Source organism: Thermobia domestica, chromosome 5 (assembly GCF_964235325.1).
Source record: "Thermobia domestica chromosome 5, izTheDome1.hap1.1, whole genome shotgun sequence".
Taxonomy (NCBI): domain Eukaryota; kingdom Metazoa; phylum Arthropoda; class Insecta; order Zygentoma; family Lepismatidae; genus Thermobia; species Thermobia domestica.
This window is the reverse complement of record NC_137458.1, coordinates 193,119,068-193,147,033: the sequence shown is the minus strand read 5'-3', so window position 1 is coordinate 193,147,033 and position 27,966 is coordinate 193,119,068. Positions and strand designations below refer to the sequence as shown.

Genomic DNA, 27,966 nt, shown 5'->3' with positions numbered 1-27,966 from the left:
GCTGTTATCAAACGTGTTAAATCAGCCATTGTCGGTGAGCCACCCCAGTTCCATTTGAAGTTTAAATTTTATTTACCTCACTTAGCCATCTATGGGTATCAGTCCCCTTGCTTTCATAAAAAGCATTTGTTCTGTAGATTAAAATTAAGAATAAATTAATCTGTACTCTTGAGAGCTTACTGGTGCACCAACATATCTATCTATCTATCTATATATCTATATCTATCTATCTATCTCTCTCTCTCTCTCTTTCTATATATATATATATATATATATATATATCTTGAGGATTAAAAGAGCGACTTCGTAAATTTACGGAACGCGTGTTAACACAACAGTAAGGACATCTTGTAGCGTTGTTACGTAACACAAGGAGTGTAAATAATGTTTCAAAACCAGAAATCGGAAGATATGCCGTGGGTAAGTCGGTAAGACGTCTGCTTACTGAGTGGAAAAACCCAGGTTCAAATCTGGGCTGATACGTTTTGTTTGTTCCGTTGAAAATACATTTCTATATTTTTGCGTTTGAAATTGCTTTCTTTCATTTTTTGTAGATTATCTTAAATTAGTGAAGGCCAAGTAAGGTCAGGTTACATATGTGTGCTTTATCTGTGTGTACAGTCCAGAGATGGAGTGAGTCAATTGGGTCAAAATTTGTGAGTAGGTCAGTGGGTCGTGGGTCAACAGGACGTGGCTCACTGTGACACACCACCCACCGTGACCTCTCTGACTCACGCTGACCCTACGTTTTAAATTTTAAGGTCTCCCTCTTTATTCGGCCTCCCTCCTTCAAGGTCTCCCTCCTTATTATTAAATTCAATGTATAGATAATTATTGAGTTGAGTTGATTTTGAGTTTAGCGTCCTTTTAAGCAGCGAGGCTATATGAGACGGGACCTACTGATTAACTTAGAAATCGAAACACATGAGCTCCCGTTGGAATCAAACCAGGGTCTCCCACGCCACAAGTATATAATTGTCTTATATAGCAGTTACTATTCTTGTTATAAAGTATCAAATAACTGAACATTTAATGTAAATAAATGAGAAACCTAAAATATTGCAGATTACTGCAATTGCGATTTAATTCAATTTAAAGCATTATACCTGCATATGATTGTATAAGTTGCTTTATAAAGATGCAGATTATGAATTATAGTAATTTTTTCAATGAAATGAAATTAAATTAAGTTTGACGTCCCATGCTTATGTCGGCTAGGTAAAGGAGACTGTGATGATGAGAAATGAATGAAAATTGTGCAACGATGTAGGTAGGAGGAAACAGGAGAATCCTGAAGAAACGAACGCACACGGTGTTTCTTCACCACAAATCTGACTTTGTGCAAGCTGGGATCGAACCAAGGACCCCATGCACCAGAGGTAAACGCTCTACCACTAAACCACTTCGGCTCTATGAAAAATACAACCATATTTATTCTCTCTCTCTCTCCATATATATAGGTATCAGAAACATGAATAATTTTCATTTTGGGGGGCGCGGTGGCTCAGTGGTAGAGCGTTCACCTCCGGTGCTTTGGGTCCCTAATTCGATCCCAGCTCGCGCCGTTTGGACTTTGTGGTGGACAAATGCCGTGCTCGTGGGTTTTCTCGGGGTTCTCCCGTTTCCTTTCACTTTCTTCATTCCACCATTTCACTCATTTCTCATTATCACCTTCTCGTTTAGCCTAACCGGCATAACCATGGGACGTTAAACTTAATGATTTCATTTTATTTCAATTTTTATTTTGAACGTATGGTTTGAAGTTGGTATTAAACTCAGAACTCTGATCTTAATGAGTTGAGTTGATTTGGAGTTTAACGTCTCTTTCAACAGCAAGACCGTATATGACGTAGACATATTGATTAACGTAAAACCCGAACCATGTAAACTCCCGCCGTGTGGTGGTGATTGTGATTTTGAGTTTAACTGCCCGGTCAACAGCGTGGCTATAGGAGACGTGGACCTACTGATTAACATGGAATACGAAACACATGAGCTCCCACCGGGAATCGAACCCGGGTCTCCCACGATAAAGGCGCGCGTACGCTAAGTCCCACCGGGAATTGAAATCTGTTCTCACTGTAAGAATGTTAACGTTCCTTATTTTACCGTTTTTGTATAACTTCATGGACCAAATTTCACAGAAGTAAATCCCAACGGTAAGCAGGTTTGTACAAGTATGAAAACATTTACGCTTACTCCAACCTCAAACATTTCGTGAATTCAACCTGATTTGCGTATGTTATTAAGACGTAAAATTGAATGTGATTTATTCTACAAACACTTTTATATGTTGCAAGAGCTGTGACGTCCAAATATTCACTGAGAACTCATAGTCGTATCGCAATAAACAAAAGCGAGTATGGAACAGTAAACTTCTTTCACAAAAGTTAAAAGAAAGCCTGCAAAAGCATGCAAAATGGTCGAGTGGTTTAGGTCGATACTCTGTCAATCATATGTTTGTGGGTTAAAACCGGTTAATAAGTTTCTCTAAGTGTTTTCCTATTTTCATTTGGAGGCGGAAAACATTTATTTGAGTAACCCATTGGAAACTTCTTTTGTTTCAAATTCAGTTAAGATGGAACAATATATCAATTGCAAAACTAAAATCCATAGCTGAAAACAAAATAGAAAGTATGTTTACTACCTTATTATTATCCGCTGATTTGTAACGAAAAACTAATTATAAACAGTGGTGATTTGAGAAAATTATCCTCGGGGGAATTTTTAATAGGGGTGGTGGGTTTACTCACTGGTAATCCACATTAAGCATGATCGAAGATAGGTCCCGAAGGCCGAAATTTCTTAGCTTGAGAAGGGTCTCAAATTCTTCCTCAGATTACTCCCTGAAATTATCACTGATTAAAAGGTTTTCGTAACAAATAAAATATTAGACTCCTTTCTCGTTCTGCATTTTGAAATAGTAGTATCATAACTTATACAGAATTATAATAGAAACAAAAAAAACTTATAATACTAATCATGTAAAAGTTATCCTGTAAGTTACAATTTTGTGTGGGATTAAAACTATATTTTTTTTCGCATTGCACTTGAAAGTAACCGTAAAGTAATGGTAGTATAAATTAACCGTCCTCCACACACGGTGCTTGTTGATTTTCCAAGATTAAAACTTAAACAATTTTTATTTCAATAGAATATACAAGTTTCAATGGGAGGGGTTACAACCCCTCAACCTCATGACTCTTCGATACATCACTGCCTGAACTGTAACTTTCAAGTTAGAATCGAATAATATAGACATGTGACCTACTAAATATATTTTTGGATCATTATACGTTTTCAGAAATATCCACTATTACAATGTCAGTAAATGTTAAGTAATTTATTGTAAATCTTTGTACTTTCATTTTCCCTCTTTTTTCTCAACTAAGCCTGAAAGGTGTAACAAGAGGAGGTTAATAATTTGAAATATTAAAATATTTTAGTAATGTATTGCCTCACTTTACTTTAGGCCTATGTTTTGTATGGAAGGATAGGTCTTCTTAGGAAACTTCTGGTTTCCTTTATTTTTTAACCAATACAAAACATTGGTTTCATTGCTGTGAAGTATAAGGAACAGCTTAAATGTATTTTACTGTTGTTATTGCGTAAAGAATTATCAGTTTAAAGTTCGTTCAAGTTCTCACTAATCAACTGGACTCATGAAAAATGATACTTAATATTGGCAGTACTATACTATACGAAGAATAAAGAATGTAAATCACACTACATTGTTCTTGAATTCGAACTCAGCTATTAAAGAAGTGACAATACACAAAATGAGCTTTATTCATTCGAATTAAGATAGTACTTGTATCTAGAAATTAAACAACCAAAAGGGAAAACATCATTAAAAATACAAGAATACTTTTATCCAAGATGTGAAATAAAGTAATTAATGAACTGAAATGAAAGTAATATTGGGCATGATATACGAGTAAGAAAAAGACATAAATGTGTTCTTAGAAACGTTCCAAGTAAATTTACAAATACTTATTGAAGATATGCTACTCTTCCTTTACGTTTTAACGAACTAATAAGTAAACAAACAAAAGAAATGAATGAAGAACGAATGTCTTGCTCTCGAGAAAAATATAACAAATAAATGAAAAATAAATGTTTACACAAAAATAACACATTAGTACTTCATGTAGTCACCTCCAGAGTCAATAACTTCTTGAAGTCTGGAGGGAATACTAGATACAAGTCTCGAGCAATATGACGGTGTGTCAAGTAAGTGTTGCCATAGTTCCGTAACTTGATTCTGAAGAAACGTTTTGCCTCTGTTGTCACTTCTCTCTTTCCATTCTTGCACCATCTAGGCCCACAAATGTTCAATTGGGTTCAAGTCTGAGGATAGAGGGGTCCACTCTATACAAATTAACTCCGGATGTTCACTTAGCCACTCTCGTGTTTGCCGGGAAGTGCAAACAACACTGTTGTCATGCATAAATATATATTCTTCCTGTTCGGGGAAGTTCCTTTCTAAGGACGGTAACAATGTATTTTCGAAGATATTAACGTAAACAGTGCTGTTCATTCTCTCGGGCACTGTAACCAAATCTACAGGACCAGCAGCCATCATGTATCCAAAAAAGTGTGCTAATATTCGTTCTGAACAAGAAGTACTGATATTTTGTTCAGCATCCCTGGTTCCGTGTGGTCTATACAATATAACTCTGCCTTGCTGGTTAGACTTGAAAACTTTCTCGTCGGTCCAGATGACTAAGTCTCAATATCACAGGGGTTGGGTTGTGTTCTCCTGTGCCCATTCCATTCGTCTGGTCTTTTGCGTTTCAGTGAGAAGAGTCTTCCTAGCGGGTCTTGAACAGTGGAGATCATCCCCCAATAATCTTATTGTTTCGTGAGAACAATTATATTCCATGGCTTTGTCCAAAAGGATCGACGCGTGGCGTAGAGGTTTGTTGATTGCTTCTGTAACTGACGTTTGCTCTTGAGCTGCAGTTGTCGCTTTAGGCCTTTCACTTCTTGACCGAGACCTGAACCATTCACCACCTTCTTTATGTCTGAATCCATTTCTTGGCTGTTTTCTTGTCACAGCCCAGATTCCTAGCGATGTGAGGCAGAGTTTGTCCCACTGTTGCTCGGTCTATGATTTCTCCTCGCAGAGCAACAGACAGTTCTCCACAGCCCTTAGAGCGAGGCATTTTGACAACCTGTTAGAAATTTGAATTCTGACTTGTATGAATAATGTCGGTAAAGTGTATCTTTTTGTTTCTACTGCACATGCACCAGTGAATTTTTATAAAAGCTCATAAATAATCCTGATAATTGCTTAATATTTATGAACTAATACGTAATAGAGCCTATATAAACAATACATATCATTCGTCAAAGTAAAGAATACAGTTAACACAAAACAATTTCAATAGACATATTGCACCAGGCCAAAATAGGCTTAAACTTCAGGTAATACAAAGTAAATTTCATACTGTAATGAAAGGTGTAACATGAAACACGCTTACTACAATCGTAACTGCTTACAATAGTCGAGTGAATGCCCTCCCCGCTGATCTAGTGGCTTGCACTTGCCACTTTGGTGTACGGGCTCCCGGGTTCGATTCCCAGTGGGAGAGCCTTTGAAATTCTTCTTTCCTCGATGTTTCTGTGCTCATGTCCCTGTCGTTTTAGGTTACTGGTAAAGCAAATTAAACAAGTAAAAAGTGAACAAAATTAAGTAGTAACTAGTAATAAGTAGATTAAAAGAAGTGGATTAAGACATTCGACTGTAGATTTTCGAGGCACCACTCAAGGGTAGTTCGAATCTCACCAGACTACAATTTTCGTTTTACCTCTTCTTGACGTTTCTATTTGTGTTCCTGTCGGAATCGATTAAATATGATTTCGTAATACGCTAAAAATATACGTAATATTTCGAATTCTTAACCTCTTATTATTACATTTTTTAACCTTCGTTGGGAAGGAGGAGGAAAAATGAAAGTACAAAGATTTACAATAAATTACTTAACATTTACTGACATTGTAATAGTGGATATTTCTGAAAACGTATAGTGAACCAAAAATATATTTAGTAGTTCACATGTCTATATTATTCTATTCTAACTTGAAAGTTACAGTTCAGCGATTTCCACGTTAATCAGTAGGTCCACGTCTCATTTAGCCTCGCTGCTGAACTTGACGCTAAACTAAAAATCAAATCAATCAAAATGTTTGAGAACTTACCCACCTCCACTTGACGGATCGTTCTAACTAAAACTAACAGACCATTTATGTAATTTTGCGTTTAAGTACAGGTCCTATCCTTATGTCAATTGTTTTCTTGCAACAGAGAATGAAAAATGTAACAGTTATAATGTTGATCGCGCATAATCTTGTATAAATAAAAGGCACATAGAGTTTCGGACTCCGTGGCGTAAATACAGTAGTTACTGCCTTGGTAAGTTCATCGCTGAACTCGTTTCCGTCCTACTCGTGCAATGACGTCACCTTTGTCACACGCTCAGAACAGGAGGAGTAACGCTGTTGTCTGCTTACTCGCTTGCTTCTCTGTATTCTCTTTGGAACCTGATGTGAAATTACTGTTTTCTCCTCACTTTCAGCTGTCTTTGATATTTCTAATTTAGATGTATATTGTATTAGTGGAATTTTATTCCGTCATGGAAATATATTGTATTTCTTTTTAAATGTAAATAAAAAGAAAAGTCTATTTGGACAAGTTTTCCCCCGTGATGCGCTTTTATTTTCTTTTGCTTAAAGGCCGCGGTGGCTCAGTGGTAGAGCGTTCATCTCTGGTGTTTAGGATCCCGAGTTCAATCCCAGCCCCCGCCAAGTGAATTTTGTGGTGGACAAACACCGTGTGCGTGGGTTTCCTCGGAGTTCTTCCGTTTCTTCCCACTTTCTTCATTTCATTTATTACTCATCACCGTCTCCTTTAGCCTAACCGGCATAAACGTAGGACGTAAAACTCAAAGGTTTCATTTTCTTTTTTCCTTAAATTGTATTCCCAGTTGGCTTAATCTACTTGCGTTTGTCAATCAGATTTCCTTCGTGAACTTTTAATTCTCTCCCTTTACCACTTTCTTCATTTTCTTTTAAAATGTTCTTTTGGAAGAACTTTTCAGTTGCTTGTTTCTTTAATTTATTCTTATGTATGTTCTGAATGGGATAAAATATTAAAAACCCCGGGTCACAGTTGCTAACAAATTCATTTTCTATTATGCCTGTTAATTTTCTAATGATGGTCTTTCCTTTGCGAATAAATTCTTCATTACATTCAAGAAAATATTCGTTGGCTATTTTGATTGTGTCTAGAAGTTCCTTTGATGAAAATGTTAGTCCTCGTTTTGAGATAATAAATTTTGTCCAGTTGCACTGTAGTCCCTGAACAGGTCGACATAAAGCCGTGGATATTTGACTTTAAATTAGAAAGCTAGCTTCTCAGCTATAAATTCAAGATTTTGTTCTTCAAGTTCGTGGGTATTAAATAAATACATTTGATCTTCAATTTCATTTTTATCTTCTGGTAAAATATGCATCTACAGCTGTACTGTTTAGTGATGTCAGCCGGCTCCGTTACCATGATCCATTGGCTCGGTTTGGCTTAGCTCAGGTGAGCTATGGACTCGGTTCGGCTTGACTTAGATGAGCCATCGGCTTGGCTCTCTTCGGCCCAACTGAGTCGAGGGCTCGAGCGGGCTCGGTTGGGTGAGCTGTTGGATTGGCTCGGTGGTAACAGCCTTGAGCCGAGCCACTCGAGTCGTTGACAACACTAGCTTCAGGAAACTACGATCTCAGCCTTCAAATTCCGATTGCTCCTTGACCTTCATTAGGTTCGATTTCGATCTGCGAACTGCAAATATTCTCTGTCAAGAAAGTTTATGAATATTTCCATGGGATAGTATCTTGCACCTTGTTGCTATGAAAATATAATACTACACATTGCCTCCATATCATTTCGCCAGTAGCTTCTATTTGCTCATCAATTAAAACAGTATTCCTGGGCATCGTGACGAAAAATGTATTTGGTTTTTCGTGCATTCTACGAAAAAAACAGAGTGAAAACAATAAAAACAAAACAAGGAAAAATACAATGCGATGTAAAGTGCTTGGACTATTTCGACATATCACTCAATGTAGCGCTTTCCTTGCAAGCAGGACTTGATGGTGTAATCGGTTACACCGTGGGCTTAAGTTCACGGGGTCCTCAGATCGATTCCCTTTGAAGACATATATATATTACAACAATAGAAGTTTTTTAAATTATCCCGTCATTTGAAAAAAAAGGAAATTATGTAGAAACACAACATTTCACTTTTGTAATCACATTATCGCGAAGAAATATGATCATTTCTTGCAGTTCGAACCGTAGACAATAAGTTAGCGAATAATGTTTTGCGGACTTTTTATAAACAATGTCCAGTGTGTTGTCGTCGGCAGAGCTCTACACTGTAGACCTTAAAGTCGCAAGTTTCTGAAGAAAACAGTGTCCATTTACTACTACTACTATTATTATTATTATTATTATTATTATTATTATTATTATTATTATTATTAGAATGACAAAACAAGGAAAGAAAAAGACACATTGATAGGAAGAGAAGAGATATATTTTATGTCAGATTCTTTTTAGGTTTACACATGAAAATAATAATATTGTTCCATTTATAGATAGACAGATAGAATTATTATTTTATGAGAACAAAAAATGGAGTATAAATATGTGTTAGCTGATAGTATTAATGAACTTCGTTTCGCCCTTCTTCCAGATATGTTGAGTTGATTTTGAGTTTAATGTCCCTTTAAGCAGCAAGGCTATAGGAGATGGGACCTACTGATTAACGTGTAATCCGAAACACATGAGCCCCTCCCGGGTCGTTTGCTAGATTGGAAGGTGAGGTGACACCTTGAATAGAATCCTTCTTGTGACTAGAGTTATAAGTTCGATCACTATTTGTAATTTGTGTTATTCTTTAATGCTTTATGAACGTTGCATGTAGCGTTGAAGCTTATAATAACTTGTTAGCGAAATCACGTGTAAAATTTGAAGACCGAGTTAGTTGTGTAAATTCGCACACAGATTGAGGTAACGAAGCCAGAGTAATGTGCGTATGTCTCTTGAACAAAGAAATAGTTTCTCTGATCTGGCCATTCTCCCTCGGAGAGTATTGGACAGCAAGGTGGTCTGAAGATCTAGTCCACGGATGAATTCTCGCGCACGCAGAACCATTTTTATTTCTTCAGCACAAGTAAAAAAAAGGGAAAAAAAAAACAAACGAATCGAGACGCATGAAGTTTAGAGCTAATAAGTAAGACTGAACCAAAGATATGGGTCATTACTTCATATGTTTAAAAAAATATATCAAATGGAGGAAAGTTGTTTTGTCTGTGTCTAGAAATAGAGTATAAATAAATAAGAGAAGAAACTACAGTTCTGTCCAGAATTTTTTTTGCATGTCTTTCAAAATTACATAAATAGAAATACTCTCTTTCTTATGAGAGAAAATGTTAAATGTCTTCTCAGAAATATGCAGAAAAAGAAAACCACATATTTCCAAACATATATATATATATCTGTAAAATATCAAGAAATAAAGAAGCTATAATTAATAAAAGAAATCCCCGAAACTCATCGCACAATTCTAAGTTCCATTTTCCTAAGCGTGGCAAATGCGCGGCGAAATTTACAGAGACAGGGAATTTTATGATTTATTAGAAATACAACGTAAATCTTTCATAATGTTAGTTACTATACATATTGCACAGCTCTAAAAATAATAGATATTAAACATTTTATACGTAAACAAACAAGTGAAAAGAAATAAGCCACAAAATATACAAAACGATCATTCAGTTTGTGGCAGTGATTAAAATGCGTTCTAATATGAGTTTACTAAGATAAAAGAAACCTAAATATACCTTCGTAGACTAGACGGTTAGAGCATGCTCTCAGAGTATTTTGTTTTTATCCACGATCATCAGTTCGAGTCGCAGACTACACTTCCATTCTTTCTTTTTCTTTCTTTCTTTCTTTTTCTTTTTTTTTTTTTTGTAAAGAAAAGCTTGATTCTGTCAGTTTCTTAAACAACAATGTTTTGTTCTAATAATGTTGCTTAGCATTATCGTCTTCATTCTAGTTTATTTGAATATTTCCAAATAATACAGAATTACGTCCTTTAAATAAAGTATTACAATTATCAAGAATTTTATAAAAAGAGGAAACTTCATTTTTTTTATCATTATCCTAACGGGAAGGGGAAACTTATAAATATTTGGAACGGCAATTAACATATGACTAAACTTTAATGAAACATTACTAAAATAAAACATTTACAAAACCGTAATGGCCCAGTGGAAGCCGGTGGGTGTAGTTGAGCAACCTGAAGTGTTAGACTGTAGTATTGTCAACGGCTCGAGCGACTCGGCTCACGGCCCAGTCACCACCGAGCCGAACCGAGGTTATCTTGTTCGAAGGGTCAGTGATTTTGTGTCGAAGGTAATGTCACAAGAGACAGAAATAGGCCAAGTAGAAGAGACAGGCTGTGCGTGGGCTTACCTTGTCTTACGTTTGGCAACATTCCTCTTGGTCAATTGGCCTATTGCTTATGCCTTTAGGTATCTGCCCTAAAGCTATACAGCGAGCTGTGTGCGTTCTGTTACTCCCTCCCTGCCCGTGGCTGTGTTTGCGAAAATATTAATTGCTTTTCATGCATTGGGATAAGGGGTAAGACACCGTGCACACCTTGGAGGAATGGAAGGGAGTAACATAAAATGATCGAAAACGACAACCGATGTTAATGTAGAGTTTATAGTTTCGAGGTCGCTGAGATGGTTAGGCGTAAAGCTATCAGCTATTTTCTGTTAGTGGTTTCTTCATATTCGTCTACCAAGTTAACGAACCTTGACTTATCTGCTTACAGTACTTGGTTAGTGTGTCTTCGATGGCTAGTTTTACTTTTTCCATGATCATCCCATACCATACAGTATTTTTTTTTGTTTTGAAAAAGATTGATTCTATCAATTCGTTAAACAACAATGTTTATTTTTTCTAATCACGTTTCTTAGTATTATCCTCTTAATTCTAACTAATTTAAATATATATTTCTAAATACATACTTGTATTTTCAATAATTCAGAATTTTGACTAAAAATGTTACAATGATCAAGAATTGTATAAGAAGAGGAGCCATCATTTCTAATCATTGTCATAACCAGAAGGGAAAACTTACAACAATTGAAATAAATCGTCGTAGACGTAGAAAATCGACGTAAATAATGAACATCAACTATTAGTTGACTCTTAGAAGTATAGTAGATATAGTTCTCAACCCAAGTAGAAAATGCACTCTTTGCTTCATGAAAATAATAAACATTTAAAAAAAATAATTACAGAAAAGTAATTTGATGACATTTACTGAACGAACATAGGTTACTGGTTAGCGTTGACGCTTCGTAATTGGGAGTCTCCAGGTTCAAATTTCGATACGAGGCTTCCTGACTAATGATTTTGGAGTACAACTGGGCAAATACCGGGATACTTTTAATACATAAGCTTTGGCTAATTTTCTTGAAAAGTTTGTTCTTATGTTGTTAATGTTTCAGTGTGAAATGGCATTTTGCTGCATGGAAAATATTTTTAATAAACAAAATATAGTAGATGAATGGTTAGTATAAGGGACTCCTACTTGTATGGCTTAGGTTCAAATCCCGACTGTTCTTATTGATTTTTTATTTTAGCTACGCTCATGTTGCGCTCCAGAAGTTCAATTTTGAATTAAATGTAGTCGCAGCTAGTTTAAACTGAAATTATTTTCAAAACTATTTGCTATTACATGTTTTTGTCTTACTTGCGATGTTTCAACTTTGATATTAGATCTTAGAACCTTAATGTAACTCATTTCCCTACGTCATATAATGATGAATGTTTTCACAACAACGATAGTCGGGCGGTAATACAGAATTCCATTGTTACTGCATGGCCGGATCTTGAATCCTGCAAACTACGCGTTCGCAGAAGGTGCCAGGTGAAGAGGGCGCCAAATAAGGAAAATGCATTTTCTTTTAAATGTGAATATTTATTAAAGTTAATCCTAGTGGCCTTTTGCTTTTTGCTGACGATTGCAAATTATATAGAGAAATATCATGTTTCCATGATACAATTGCCCTACAGGAAGACATAAATTACTTTGTAGACTGGTGTTAAATGTGGCAATTGAAACTTAACAGTAAGAAATGTGACAGTATTAAAATTACTCTGAAAATGTCTCCTGTTCCCTCCAAATACCATACTAACGATTTCCCTATAACACATTCTGCCAGTCAGAATGATCTTGGTGTCATCTTTGATTGGAAACTCTCGTTCTCTGACCACATCTCCTCAATAGAGAAGAAATCAATGCGTATGCTGCGGCTTCTTTACCTATTCACTGAACTACGTACTGTGTCATCATTAACAACATTCTATAAAACTCTAATAGCACCCAAGATCGAATACTGCTCTCCCCTATGGGCCATGGCTACACCTGCACATCTCTCTAGACTTGAGTCTGTTCTCAATTTCTTCATTGCAATAGTACGTTTTCGTGTTCGCGCACTTCGAATATTACCTAAGGAGGAAATTTTGCGATATATTAATATCCAGACGCCGAAAGTACGCAGAAATAACTCTGATTTGAAGTTCCTTCATAAGATTGTTAATGGGAACGTAAGATCAGAAACCCTAATTCAACAACTATCCTTACATGTCTCTTCACGCAAAATCCGGAATACCAACCTATTCCATCTTGCACGCCCTAGGTTGTCAATTATACAGAGGTCTCTTTTTCACCGAGTACTCAACTATTATCTAACTAGTGAGGTGGACATTTTTTCGAGCTACCCGGTGTTTGAAAGAGCAATAAAACGCGCGCTGGCCAAATAATATTACTTGTGCACTCTTTGTTAATACTATTGATGTTTCTGCTGTTGTTTATTTTATATTATTTTTCTTTTTTCTTTTCTTCCCCGCTTGTTGACATTCCCCTGTGTAAAATGGCACAATTATGCTGTATCTGGGAATTTGTTCAATAAATAAGTAAGTAAATAAATACAATGTTATGATGAAAAAGATTCCTCATATAGCTTCAAATAAATATTGTACAGACTGAGATACAGATCAAAAAACATCAAATGGACAATAAAGTCGAATCTTTGCGGGGTTGGCTGTAAAACACCCCTTTACAAATGAAATGGACTCGTACATCAATTGATGTCAATGCCACACTCACAAGTGATGCTAGTTTGAGGAAAATTTCCACGGCACAGGATAAATCTTTTAAAGAAGGAAAAGGGATATTTTACGAATATGAGATAAAATGAAGGTAAATTTAGCTTTCCAATAGATGTTGTATTAAGCACTATGACCGTAGGGCTAAAGACAGTGGTATTCTTTCCACAATACCACCATATGCACAAAATACAAATATAACAGACTCTTCATTCCTCTCTCAACAATCTTTCCGACACCTTGCTAGAGAATATCATTGTCAAAAATGTTCTTAAAATCCGAATGGATCAACAAACAAAAGGAATTCAACTGCACGTATTGTTTATGGATTGGGTAGCATTATCACTGTAGAAAGAAATGTCTCCAAGGGTGCTCCCCCATCCTATCTTAAACAGTGCCTTCGCATAGTGCTTTGGTTCAATGACCACAGTTAAGGGTTGAGAAAGATCACCGTAAATGAAATGCACATTATCGAAGTTGAAGCAAGCATGGGCCCCCCAAAGGGTTCGAGGGGACCGGGCCCCACCTGGCTTATGACAAGTATAATGTATATGTATAATTTCTTAAGATTTTCTTAATACAAATAAAAATACCAAACGTAATATAGCAACCAAAGAGATGACCCTTCCAAAAAATTTCTTCGGACCCCATGCAAACAAGTAGGCTTTTCTTGTCCATTCGTCCAGGGAGTGGAGCGAATACTAAGAAAAGACGGGCGGTACAAATGGAATTTAAAAAAAAAAATTCTGAGGGAAATTTTAACAAGTTCCTAATGGCTCACAATCTCTTTCCACTGCTTAATGCTCACTTTGTTAATATCTATTAGTCCATTTGTCATTCGTCAATATTTTCATTTCTATCCTAAGTCGTTTCGTTTATTTTTTTTTAATTTATGATGATGTGTGCTTTCACTTTTTAGCAGTACTTTGTTTTTCATGTAATAATAATGACCAACGATATAAAACCAAGTTTGCATTTTATCGGAAAAGAAAGCTACAAAACTTGAAAGAAGATAAGAGGCAAGAAGGCTCTAAAAAGTTTCTTTCGAGTTCTGGACAAAATCATACAAATGTTAAGTTGGGGAGTTGTCAATACCAGTCACTTTTAACGACGCATTTGCAGGTTGACATTCTTTTGAAACTAAGTTTATTTTACCTGATTGCAGTAATTTAATTATTGAATTAAAATGGAACGATACGGTCATTTCGGTTACAGTTCTGAATTAAATTTCATATATTTCGAAATTTGTTTGAATACAATTAGTTTTCACGCGGCATATAAGTATATAACTTGAAATGATATAATCGAAAGCGATGAAAGGTAATGTTAATGACAAGTATTTTTTTTTAGTGCTCTCACTTTCAATCACAGCAGCGTATACAGATGCTCGTTTTATTACAACAGTATAACAGAATTATTAATCCATTCTCTGGTATTAAATTTAGGTGGAGTGATATTTTAAATTAGTAATAATTGTAATGCAAAGTAGTTTTGATTATTAGTTACTTGTGTTCTGGGATATACCGACATAGGTACTAGGGATGCGCACGAGACGAGTCGAGACAGAATTTTCCAGACAAAATTCGAGTCGAGACACGGCTCTTCCAATAGAGAAATATACATTTTTCGAGTCAAGACATCACTTTTACAGCACATTTTCGAGACGAGACAGCCACAAATCTTGTCTCGTGCTCATTCCTAATAAGTGCAGTGTTCCTTTCAGAAAAAATCTTCCAGGGAGGCACACTTACTATTCAGAGGGCCACTGCTCGTACTCTTTTATTTATTATTATATTATAGACGTATTATTTTGATTTCCCGGGGGGCAGTTGCCCCCTAAAAATATGTGTGGACGAAACACTGCACAGGTAGTCTGAGAGTCTGAATCCCCCAATTAGCACAATTTCAGGGAGCAAATACACAAAATTATTTGCATTTTGTAGGCTATTCCGAAAAATCTTCGGACCCCAAAGAAAAATCTTGGGTGCATCATTGCTTGTGTTTACACTGTGTTACTGTCTGATTTAGAACGTCTATGTTGGAAAGAAAGATGAAAGAATTGAATTGTTCTGTGGGCCTAAGGGGACCTGAAAAGAATTTTTGCGGAGAAACCTGATTTTAAAGTTCCACCACTGGATCGGGGACAAATTAAATATCAATTAAGACACACACTTTTGTCATTTGTTGTGTATTGAACTAGTTTAACTAAAATTAATAAAGAATTATTTCAAATCAAGTATATCACAAGACCGATTAAATGGACTAGCTTTGAAGGCCATTGCAAATGACATTTTGAATGAAATAGATATGGATGCAATAATATGAGATTTTGCCAAATTGAAAGCCAGAATAGTGTCTTTATAACATGAACTTTTCAGTAACAAAGAAAACGAGAAATTAAGCTAATTACCATATTTGTATGACTAGAAAACACTATTTAAATGTGCTTTTAATGAAGTGTAAGAGCATATCTCTTTGTCAAAATAAAACCTGTGATAATGTTAGACTTGAAGCTCATGAGTTTTATTCTATTTCGACTTTTATGTTTTAACTGTATTTGTCAAAGTACATCTTAGGTACATTTTAGTTGTTTCCTGTGCTTATTTAATAAAAAAAATAATATAAATTATTAAAACTGGAACTTTGGTCATGATTCATCCACAGATAATTAGTTTTAATTTCGCCATTTTCGTTTAATACTCATAGGAAGACTGAAGTATTATACATTGAAGAAATTCAGCATTCTATTCTTTTATTATCATTTAGCCGGGGGCGCACTTACGAAATGTTTACAACCGACCCTGTTACTGATATATATATATATATATATATATATATATATATATAGATATATAGATAGATAGATAGATAGATAGAGAGAGAGAGACAAAGTTTTGACTCAGAAAAAAGCAGAGTTGAACGTACGATGCAACATGGGCTCCTGGAGGGATTTCAAACGAATTTAGTATACGTATACATTACCATCTGAACAATTTACCCCTAAAAATGCTTTCGATCACTGAAATAAATTCCTGCCTACGCCACTGTAAAGCAGTAAGAATTTTAGGGACTGATCAGGGGTAATGCCTTCCTGGAGTAACGACAATTCCCCAGAAATCATACCTCTGATAGGTCCGGATGTGACACCGGTATTTGTGTATTACCACTCTTCACTCTCAGTGTATTGAAACTTAAGTCAAAGGAACTGTTCTGAAATCTTCACCGGTTCTCTCCTCTGAAACAGCATGCAAATGGGGCCGACCTTGGTCATATACCACATCTGGAATATTACTATTTATGTCAGTAATCCCGAAAGATATATATTCGGCACAAATAAAGGATGTTTTCGATTTTATTTTATTTTATTTATTTAATATTATTTTTTGTCTGTCACCCTCCCACTCCGACCTCCATGCCAACCAAGGCTTAACTTGAACTTAAGCAACATCGACAGCGTCACTATTCATCTGCGACCACGAAAACTATGATTTCGATACTAATATTGTTCATATTTGACTACTTTTACATGTCATTTCCCCCCTTATTACGGATGGCTTCAGTGTCTCGCCCCCACAACTATGGAGCAATTTCAACAAACTTAAGTATAACTATAAACCACCATCTGTAAAATAAATGTGCGGGTGAACTTTTTCGGAGAGGAATTCATTAGCTACTTTTCCAATATCAATGTGGTGGCTTTTTTCGCTTTCCATGCTAAAGATTGCCAAAGAGCTCAACTTCATTTGCACCACTGTGCTATGAATATAGATTTTAATTTCATTTACTTTACTGAATGCTCTCTTAGGTGTTCCTCTCGTCACAGGAAAAGTGAGATACTGTTATAAATGAGTAGGGGTCCAAACAAATACGGAAAACTATTAGCAATGACACTACTCGAAATGAGTTTTCGCAATATAATGGAAATCATTGCATAAATTGTCCCTTCCCCTGCTTAGAAGTCTAAGCTACAATACTTATCTAATAATTTTAAATTCGAAATATATGCTTCGAGTTTCATATCCTTAACTTTAAGGTTTCCTGAGTTAAGTAAATGAATAAACTTCCTGCTAACAAAAGAGTAAAGCTTTGGGCTTTAATGGTATCGGGAGTGTAATTATTCATTTCAGCGACCCCGAAAACTATTAAATAAACACATATCTTTCAATTAGGAATTTTTAATTTTCACCCCTCCCATTAAACCTATATGCCGATAATGTTAAACTTTGATGTGAACGATATAGAGGGTATCATAATTCATGTACTCAAAAACTATGGATTTAACATTAATATCGTTCATTTTCGATTAGTTTTACAGTATCGATTTCCGGCAGGAGTCATTTGGTTCGGGTTCCACGTTAAGTCGTAGATGCACGTCTTGTATAGAGTCGCAGCTGAAAGACACGCTAAACTCTATATCACCTGACCTCGTGAGATATTCTACTTTTGCATAATTTCTAAACCACTTTTCTTTCTTTCAATCTCCTCCTTCCTCTTGGGACACACATTGGTTCAACCCGAAACATTCTTCATGGTTGGAGGATGCAAGGCTACTGTACCATACGCGTATAACCCCTCGTATATATAATTAATAAAATCTCATATTAGGACTTACTCTGCACGTCAAACTTTTAACAAATGCGACATTTTAAAGTATCATCATCATCATATTATTATTATTGCAATACTATATGAAGCAATTATATCGGCCAACTTCGTTAATACACACCATTCAGCAACCGGTAGTTGTAGAAATCAAGCTTTTGCAACAGCAGTTGTTAGCTTAATCGGTAGAGCGCTGACTTATGGTTTCAAGGGTTGAGAGTTCGAATCTAGTCTGTCAAAAGATTTTTTTCTGATGTAATTCTTGAAATGGAAATGTTTCTCTCTTCACCTTTATGTCGTAATTCTGAATAGAGATGTTTGGATGTGAAAGAAAAAGTATACTAGAATATAAGAAAAAAAGATAAATTACATGATACCTTTTGCAATTTTTAACTATATTTTCACCTATCAAGGACGTTTCTAAAAAGTTCAGACTTCTAGACCTTTTCGCTCTCTTACGTGTCCTTTAACTAATTTCTACAGTTACTTAGTGAATCACATACCTATATTACAGATGTCGTATCTCTTTCTCTTCTCTCTACATCATGTCTGGAGATGAATGTTTTGACAATAGGTTACAGACACGATTTTAAAAGAATAATACGATCTGCGATATCAGTGATACATATTGTGGTGTTTAACTTAACATATAAAATAATAAATAGAAAAAATGAGAATACGAATCTCTTCGTGCACTGATGCTTGAATGACAGTACACTAATGCTTCAAATCTGTGTCTTTACTCCCTATAGCTATGTTAATTCCCTAGTCAAAATAAAAACTCTTCAAAATTAATCACAAATTCTTATACAACCATCCCTTCCTTGGAGTACTGCGCGGTCACATACACGTCACGGCGATGTAAAGGCACTTTTGGCGACGAGGATTCAATCCAAAACACGTTCAAATTAAACATTTCTGGTTTCAAAGGTTATCACTAATGGTAAACAAATGGTAATAGATAGTGACAAACGGTATTTGCAGTGGATACAACCTCTCAATTGTATATATATCATCACAGCTTGCAGCATCATATCAAAAGTAGGAGTGGTTGAATTGACTAATACATCTGGTTTCAGATTTTCACAGAGCATCAACTGTCAAAGATGTCGAGGAGTTTTCTTTCGATCGATTTAATGTCCCAAGGATAGGTTCTACTCCTTACCTTAACCTTCAATTTATACTGTAAGTGCTTCAAATTAACGATTTCTGGTTTCAGCACTTCTCTCCATATAAGAAAAGTGTAAGGGTAATGGTTTTGAATGGAAATTTTTAAGGTTTACGTTCCACAGTTATGCCGGTTAGGCTAAAGGAGAAAGGTGGTGATGAGAAATGAATGAAATGGTGGAATGAAGAAAGTGGGAGGAAACAGGAGAACAACGAGAAAACCCACTACACGGCGTTTGTCCACCACAGTCCAAACAGCGCGAGCTGGAATCGAACCAGGGGCCCCAAGCACCGGAGGTGAAAGCTCTACAACTAAGCCACCGCACCCCCCAAAATGAAAATTATTCATGCTTCTGATACCTATATATATGGAGAGACAGGGAGAGAGAGAATAAATATGGTTGTATTTTTCATAGGGCCGCGGTGGCGTAGTGGTAGAGCGATTACCTCTGGTGCATGGGGTCCTTGGTTCGATCCCAGCTTGCACAAAGTCAGATTTTTGGTGAAGAAACACCGTGTGCGTTCGTTTCTTCATGATTCTCCTGTTTCCTCCTACCTACATCGTTGCACAATTTTCATTCATTTCTCATCATCACCGTCTCCTTTACCTAGCCGACATAAGCATGGGACATCAAACTTAATTTCATTTCATTGAAAAAAATTACTATAATTCATAATCTGCATCTTTATAAAGCAAATTCAACAATCCATATGAATGTATAATGCTTTAAATTGAATTAAATCTCAATTGCAGTAATCTGCAATATTTTAGGTTTCTCATTTATTTACATCAAATGTTTAGTTATTTGATACTTTATAGCAAGAATATTAACTGCTATATAAGACCCAATTATATACCTGTGGCGTGGGAGACCCTGGTTTGATTCCAACAGGAGCTCATGTGTTTCGGATTCCATGTTAATCAGTAGGTCCCGTCTCATATAGCCTCGCTGCTAAATAAGGACGCTAAACTCAAAATCAACTCAACTCAATAATTATCCATACATTGAATTTAATAATAAGGAGGGAGACCTTGAAGGAGGGAGGCCGAATAAAGAGGGAGACCTTAAAATTTAAAACGTAGGGTCAGCGTGAGTCAGAGAGGTCACGGTGGGTGGTGTGTCACAGTGAGTCACGTTCTGTTGACCCACGACCCACTGACCTACTCACAAATTTTGACCCAATTGACTCACTCCATCTCTGGACTGTACACACAGATAAAGCACACATATATGTAATCTGACCTTACTTGGCCTTCACTAATTTAAGATAATCTACAAAAAATGAAAGAAAGCAATTTCAAACGCAAAAGTATAGAAATGTATTTTCAACGGAACAGAAAAAAACGTACCGGCCCAGACTTGAACCCGGATTTCTCCACTCCGCAAGCAGACGTCTTACCGACTTACCCACGGCATATCTTCCGACTTCTGGTTTTGAAACTTTATTTACACTCCGTGTGTTACGTAACAACGCTACGAGATGTCCTTACTGTTGTGTTAACACGCGTTCCGTAAATTTACGAAGTCGCTCTTTTAATCCTCAATCAGTCCCAAGAATACAGATTAATTCATTCTTAATTTTAATCTACAGAACAAATGCTTTTTATGAAAGCAAGGGGACTGATACGCATAGATGGCTAAGTGAGGTAAATAAAATTTAAACTTCAAATGGAACTGGGGTGGTTCACCGACAATGGCTGATTTAACACGTTTGATAACAGCGCGGGTAATAGCTGATTTATAAACGCAGTAGATAGAGCCTGTGTAGGTAAGTGGATACCGCGTGAGACTGTCATTCTAAGGGTCTGAGATTCGAGTCTCGGCCTAGACTGAGTTAAAATTTTTTCAAGGAATTAAACACTATAAATGTTCGCGTTTGATACTGAAAGAGATTTATCCTATGAAGGGATAAAACCCAAGATGGGGGCAGGGGGAAAGACGTACACTGTTTATCCTTAAGTGTTAAAATTTAATTTATTCCCATGTCTTTTGCTCTTTCCTTTCCCTGTTTCCTTCTTTTCTCATTTTGTTTAGCTTTCCGTACTTTTTCGGTTTCTGCATGAAGCGTATTATTCTTTTCGTTTTCTTTGCATTAATTCCTATCTCTTTGAACTTAAAGTGAATGGAATTTCTGCAGATTTATCTCGTGGTTGTTTCTCTAAATGATGCTCTCAGATAGTAATACTTTTTCCTCCAAGTGGAGGAATATGCTGGCATGTTATGTTTTCGGGCACGTATTTGCTGTCATGTTGGTTGTCCAACTATCAGACATCGAGTGAAACTATTCTGCTGGAAAAAGCTATCATTTCTTATGTATCCAACCTCCAGTTATTACTGTCGCTGACTGTACATTAGATAGATTTTCACCTCCATCATTAGTTTAGGTATCGGTTATCAGTATGTTTTATATACAGGGTGGACAATTTATCTGGAACATCCGTTATAATGGGGAAGTCAGAAGAGGGACAAAAGCGAAACTTTGCATGAAGCAACTATATGGAGGGGGACATCGTTTTACGTATTAAACAATACCACTCAATGAACAGTGTTGCCATCTCAGTATAAAGTTATATTTTTTCAAATGCCATTACTTGAGGTTATTATATATTTCAAATCAACACGTTAAACGAAAACTTAAAATACCAAATTTATTATTCAGTGTTGCAAACTAAGGATGTTATAATATCACAAACATCCAAAGGTTGGAAACCTCTATCACACATACAGCACAACAGAGATGGACTAGACAATGCATATCGGAAGTATCTTAGGGTTTGATACTATGATCACGGTATGACTTGTTTTGAATGAATAGAAACGAAGTTACAAGGGCTTCAAAATTTCATTTTTTTCGAAAAGCTTTATTTCGAAAAAATGCTTAGATAAGTGTAGTATCTAGTTACATGTGTGGTTTGCAATGGATGTGTAAATTATTGTGCCGTTTACACCACTTCGATATCTAAAACCGTTCCGGAGATATAAGCACTGCTGAATCTTGCAACACTGCTTAAATCACGTAATTGCGAGAACTTGTAATTACACCTACTAAAAATTATTCCTACAATGCTATAAAAGAGAAGGAAAACAACAATCAGTTTAAATATTGTCCAAAAATACGCCATTTTCAGCAGTGTTGCGAACTTTATCAGTGTTTATCATATCTCCGGAACGGTTTAAGATATCGAATTGCTGTAAACGGTAGAATAATTTTGTTTGCTAATTGCAAACCACACAAGTAATTAGATATGATACTTACCTAAGCACTTTTTCGAAATAAAGCCTTTCAAAAAAATCAAAGTTTCAAGTCTTTGTAACCTCGTTTCTATTCATTCAGGACAAGTCATACCATGACCATAGTACCCAACGCTAAGGTACTTCCGATGTGTGTTATCTTGTCAATCTCCGTTGTGCAGTACGTGTGATAGAGGCTCCCAAACTTTGGATGTTTGTGATTGATTTGAAATATGCAATAATCTGACGTAGTGCCATTTGAAAAAATGTAACTTTATACTGGGATCGCAACACTGTTCACTGAGTGGTATTGTTTATGTGACTAAAGGAAAGAAAAAGCATAATGCATGTGCAAACAACAGGGGTCAGTCATAAGTATATGGTAGCTGGGATCAGGAACCCTTCAGAAAATAATCAACATATATATAAAGGTAACCAAGAAAGTTCTGTCGCTTTTTCACCCATCACTTTCGAACATCGGTATGTCACCTAAGACGTACCTGAAAGATCAAAAATAGTCTCCATCTGCATTGACGACCTTTCGGCAACGTTCTGAAAGGCTACGGATTCCATCGCGGTAGAAATTGACGGGCCGTAAAGAGAAGAGGGTATTAAGTGCGTTTTGCACCTCTACTAAAGATTTGAACTGATCCTCTAAGATGATTGTCCAAGGAATGGAACAGGTGATAATCGGACGGTGCAATGTCCGGGGAGTATGGTGATTGCAATATTGTTTCCCATCCAAGGCGTAGAAGAGTGTCCTGAGTGATCCTAGTCACGTGGAGCTTAGCGTTGTCCTATAAATGGATATTCCTTTGCGATTCAGAAGTGTTGGCTCCAGGGCTTTGAATTTTCCTTGAACACGGCTCAACTGCTGACAATATACAGTTGCATTGATGCTCTGACCAACCAGTAGCAGTTCCCGATTTACGATACCGTGAGCAGTCCACCAAACAATGATGGTAACGGCGCTATGGAGCTTCGTACAGGACCCACTTTTCATCACATGTCAACACCCTGTCCAGAAATGACTCCTTCCTCAGACGAGACAACAAAGAAACAAAGGTGTTTGCTCGCGTTGCCTTCTGGTCCGGAGTCAAATCATGTGGGACCGATCGATCCAATTTATAGTGCTTCCCAAGTTGATGAAGGTGTTGCCGAATGGTTTCTCCACTCACACTAAATTGTAGTCCCAGTTGCATATCTGGCCACTGTTCGCCTCAATTGCTGCCTGAAGATCTTTATTTTGTACATGGGTTGGTCTTCCAGCACGTGGTGCGTCTTCGAGTGTTTCGTCACCGTCCCTGACTTGTTAAACCACCGCTTCATTGCCTGCGTAGTCACGACACCCTCACCACAGGCCTGGCATATCGCTGGAGTGGCGTTTGACTCCAGTTTGAACTCGTGCAGCATACACGCCCTTATGACGATCTGTGGAGGTCCCATATTCACTCTCCCCTTCGCAAGTTCACGGTGTAACTGAACTGCCACAACCAGGTAGTATGTTGGATGTACGCACACCAACAACTGACCTTCGCCTTATCTCCATTCTTGGTTACTTGGTTACTTTTATTTGTATATGTTTAGTAAATTAGGTTAGACGACATGACATTCCTATGTAATTACAATTTGATAGTAATCGAATCACAAAGTTGTAAGATAAAATGATACTATATGATGCGTCTTCGGTTGACTACCAAAATACAAATAGTTGATTTACGTAGAATCCTGACAGAGTATACTTTTAAAGTTGCGAGATTTTTCAGTGTTCTAAATGCTGGGAAGAATGTTGATCTTAACTTAGTTATTTCACTTTTGAAGCCACCGTTGTTTCTAGATTATTTGATAGATTTCTTCCCTCAGACCTGCCCGTTGAAATCACTTATTGTTCTTTTCATGCCCCTCTTCACTATAATGGCGATGCTTCAGCAAAACAAAATATGCATTTAAAGTAGTATCACCCACCGTTGCTGTAAACTTCAATAGGTAAAATCATACGAAGCCCTGTTAAACATCAAAAACATTTTAAATATTACATTATATTTCTAGTACTCTAACGCGAGTGGTGGTAACTCTACATGTTTTGTTATACGAATTTGTACTACCTGTAACCACTGAAATATAACATTGTCTGCAAAAGAAGAAATGAAATTAAAATACTTCATTATGAAAATACTATAATGCAGTCATCTAGTCTAGGTTACTTTCCTTCATGAAAGGCAACATCAACTTTTGCTCAAAAAAGTCAACCTTGTTTTTGGGAACAGGCCTTAGTATTTTTTTTCCTGCAGATTCTGTGAAAATGCCCACAGAAACTTCCGAAGTAAGGTTTAGTTCATAACAAAACGTTGTTTAGTTTGCTGTTAGGCTAAAACGATTTTTAATTTAAGATTACCTTCTGGAAATTCAGTGCATTAAAATAAATGTTAATCACACTTTCCCCAAATTAAAAATAGTTAAATTTGTAATGAATTAATTTAATACCCAGATAATAGAAAATTTAGTGGTTCTTTATATTTATCGAATAATAGAAAATAGTAATCACCATCCTTTCATCCGAAGCATTCGTTTCTAAATTTCAAGTTTAAAAACGTAACTTGTCCTCTGTGTATGTTCAGGATAATATATAGGAGGATAAGAACTACTACATATAAAATCATGCCTGAGCTTAAGTGTTAATTTGTACTTGTATTTTGTGTTTTTCGTCAGCAGCTAGTGTGTGCATATATATATATATATTACAAGACCTACGGCGTAAAGTGAGATCTTGATCAATGTAATGCGTTCAATATTGTCCCACCGAAAATCAAACCTGGTACTTTATGTACTAAAGGAGTGCGCGGTAAATGCTAGACCAGAGAGAAGAGGTGCTTAGGGCTAACACATTGCTTGAGTTGGTTTTTGTACTTAGGATCTGGTATTTTTACCTGTAGTTCTACCATCCTGTGTATTTTCCTAAGCATACAAGTGGACGAGTGACGAGTTATGCTTAAATTCGAAAGGTGATATTTCATATTTCGGACAAACGGATGGTAGGTATCGTTTGTTGTTATTTGGTAAATTAATTCGTCATTACAAAACCAAGCAGCTTAGAAAAATGAAAAGTGTTATGATCGTTTAGAAGCAAGGCTGGTTCAGGAGCTATTGATGATGTATTGGTGTACTATGCACAAAGTTATTACAATTAATAAAATTTCTGTTTGAATTTTCATAGTAGTTCTTACAACTTAATGTTCATGTCTGTTCTTGTCACTCACATTGTCTAGGATACTAATACGTATATTTGAAATCATTACAGTAAGAAAAAAGGTTTTCGAGAGCAAGCGTAAAGCTCATTACAACGAGTTCTATGCTGTGAAGTTAGCACGGAAGTTAATGGAAGAGGAGGAAGAAGATGATGCAGATGAAGACGACGATCAAGACCGAAACCATGATAGCAGTACGCCTGCTGTATCAGACGAAGAACCGAGCACAAGTGCGAGATCTGTAAAGAGAAAAGAGCGCTCGAAGAAAGGAAATGAGTCTCCACAGAGAGAACAAGGTGCAATTGAGTAATTGTTAATTTGTTTTGCGAACGTGGAAAATCTTACCACAAAATGCCATTTGATTATGAGTGTTGTTGCACTCTTCGGGCGCACGTGCCTGTGTATGCATGCATGTATGTATGTATGTTTAATTATAACAAAAAAGAAGTGAAAAAGTGTTCTGAAATATCTTACAATAGTTTCCGTATGGAAAGAATATGACTGACTTTAATTGACCGGTAAATATTTGTAAATGAAACAGACAACAGTGTATGTATGTGGCAGCACTTGGAGATGAACATATATTTATGATTGTAATAGAATATATCAGTGAATGAACATGTTGTGTGTGTGTGTGGGTGTGTGTAAATAGTGTTATGTATATATATATATATATTGTATTATGTAGACGGCAGTTGTATGGTGTTGATCACCAATATGAAAAAGCAAGGATAAGTAATACTTTTACTTGGACATGTTTACAACCACAGCGTTAAAATATCTTAGTAAAAAGCTCCATTATAATCAGATCGTATAACTTGGCTCTATTAGAGTTGAAAATAGTTTAGTGTAAAAGACCATTTAATCAGATCCTATCAAGTTTTATCAGAATGCTCACTTATGGTTTATTTTCAACTTACTTGATAGTGACATTCTCCATGAATGGGAGAAGAATGGAAACGATCTAGTCTATATTAAATTGTAGTCGTAGAAGAAAGTGTCAACTAGTAATTCGCTCATGTGACATAGCATAGTTTTTAAATTTTTAATGTACCGTGAAGTCTTTGTGCAGTTTAGAGGTATGTAATCAGTCAAGTTATAAGCTTCGTATTTTACAATACTTTTATTTTTTCCGTCGTGTCATCGGAGTAATGTTAACTGTATAGAGGAAATTCTGTTTAGTAAGTTTGAAATGAACATTCACACTTAAAGTCTATCGATATGTAACTTCTTTAAAAAAAAAAAAAGTGCTAATTAATGCAAACATAAACATTCGTGCAACATATAAAATTAATAGCTTATTTTTGGTTACTTGTGTTTTTACTAAATTACTGTTGTCTTTATAAATGTAATAAGTGAAATTAATTGTAGGAGAATGCTATTAAATCGCATTCTTTCTTCAAAATAATCCAAACTCAGACCAGATAAAAGTACACGTTCGTCACTGACATAACTATACAGTGGATCCTTCTCTTAAAATTATATTATATTTAACTTTCTTGAAATCACCAACATGAGATTTCTTTGACTTTTCTGGTATTGTTATGCTTTTCGTGTAAGCAGTTCGTATTATGAAGCAGAGGAGAAGTTGTTTATATATATATATATATATATATATATATATATATATATATCTGCAACGTGTTAATGAACTGTACCGACAAATTACAAGATATGATTCCTCACATCAAAATAAGAGAAAAAGTTCAAATTCACCTTAGGGGAAATGCATAGTTTCAGAGCGAGAGCTGTCCGAAATCATCGAAAAGCTCAGTTTCAACACGCGCTATTTTCAATTCGCGAAACCGTGGAATGGCAGTCCATATTAGCGTAACGGAAGTCATGAATACGCAAACCAAAAATGCATATTTCACCAATGTGCAATGTGTGTGGAAGGGATTCTCTGCGGGATATAAATCCGGATACGCTTCCAAGAGAATTTTAATATAATCTCTGATTTACAGATGGGTCCAAAATAGAGAAAAGCCAAGCCGTAGCAACATGGACACGGAATGCTTCGATGGAAAGTGGGAAGTGTTAGGGAACACCATCCTTATGGTCCCTCATGTTCTAAATAATACGTGCTTCGATGTATTTTGCCACAGTATATTTCATTTTTTTTCCCACATATAAGAGTGAAACAAAACATCCCAGCACGCGTTATTCCCAAAATGAGAAACCGAGGTGCTGGGGTTCTCTAACACTTTTGACTTTCTGCCGAAGTATTCCGTATCCATTGTTGTGAAGACTTCCTTTTGTCTACTTTAGGCCCACCTTGAAATCAGAGCATATCTGAGAATTCTGTTGAAAGCATGTCTGGGAATTATACCCTGTAGAGAATCCTTTGCACACACATTGAACATTAAAGTGTGCATTTTTGGATTGTGTATGTATGACTTCCCTTACGCTAATATGTACCACCTCTGCACGAATTCTCGAGTTCAAAATAGCGTGTGTTGAAATTAGCTTTCCGACA

General features: G+C 36.2%; 1 protein-coding gene across 1 annotated transcript in view; it reads left to right on the top strand.

The window, feature by feature from the left end:
* The window catches only part of LOC145686325 (protein phosphatase inhibitor 2-like), a 143,585-nt gene extending 116,784 nt beyond the window's left edge, over positions 1-26,801 (top strand). Inside the window, exon 4 of the mRNA XM_081759535.1 lies at positions 25,544-26,801. Coding sequence (XP_081615661.1) covers positions 25,544-25,800 — 257 coding nt within the window. The 3' untranslated portion in view covers positions 25,801-26,801. The remainder of the gene's footprint in view (positions 1-25,543) is intronic.
* Positions 26,802-27,966: the final 1,165 nt, after the last annotated feature.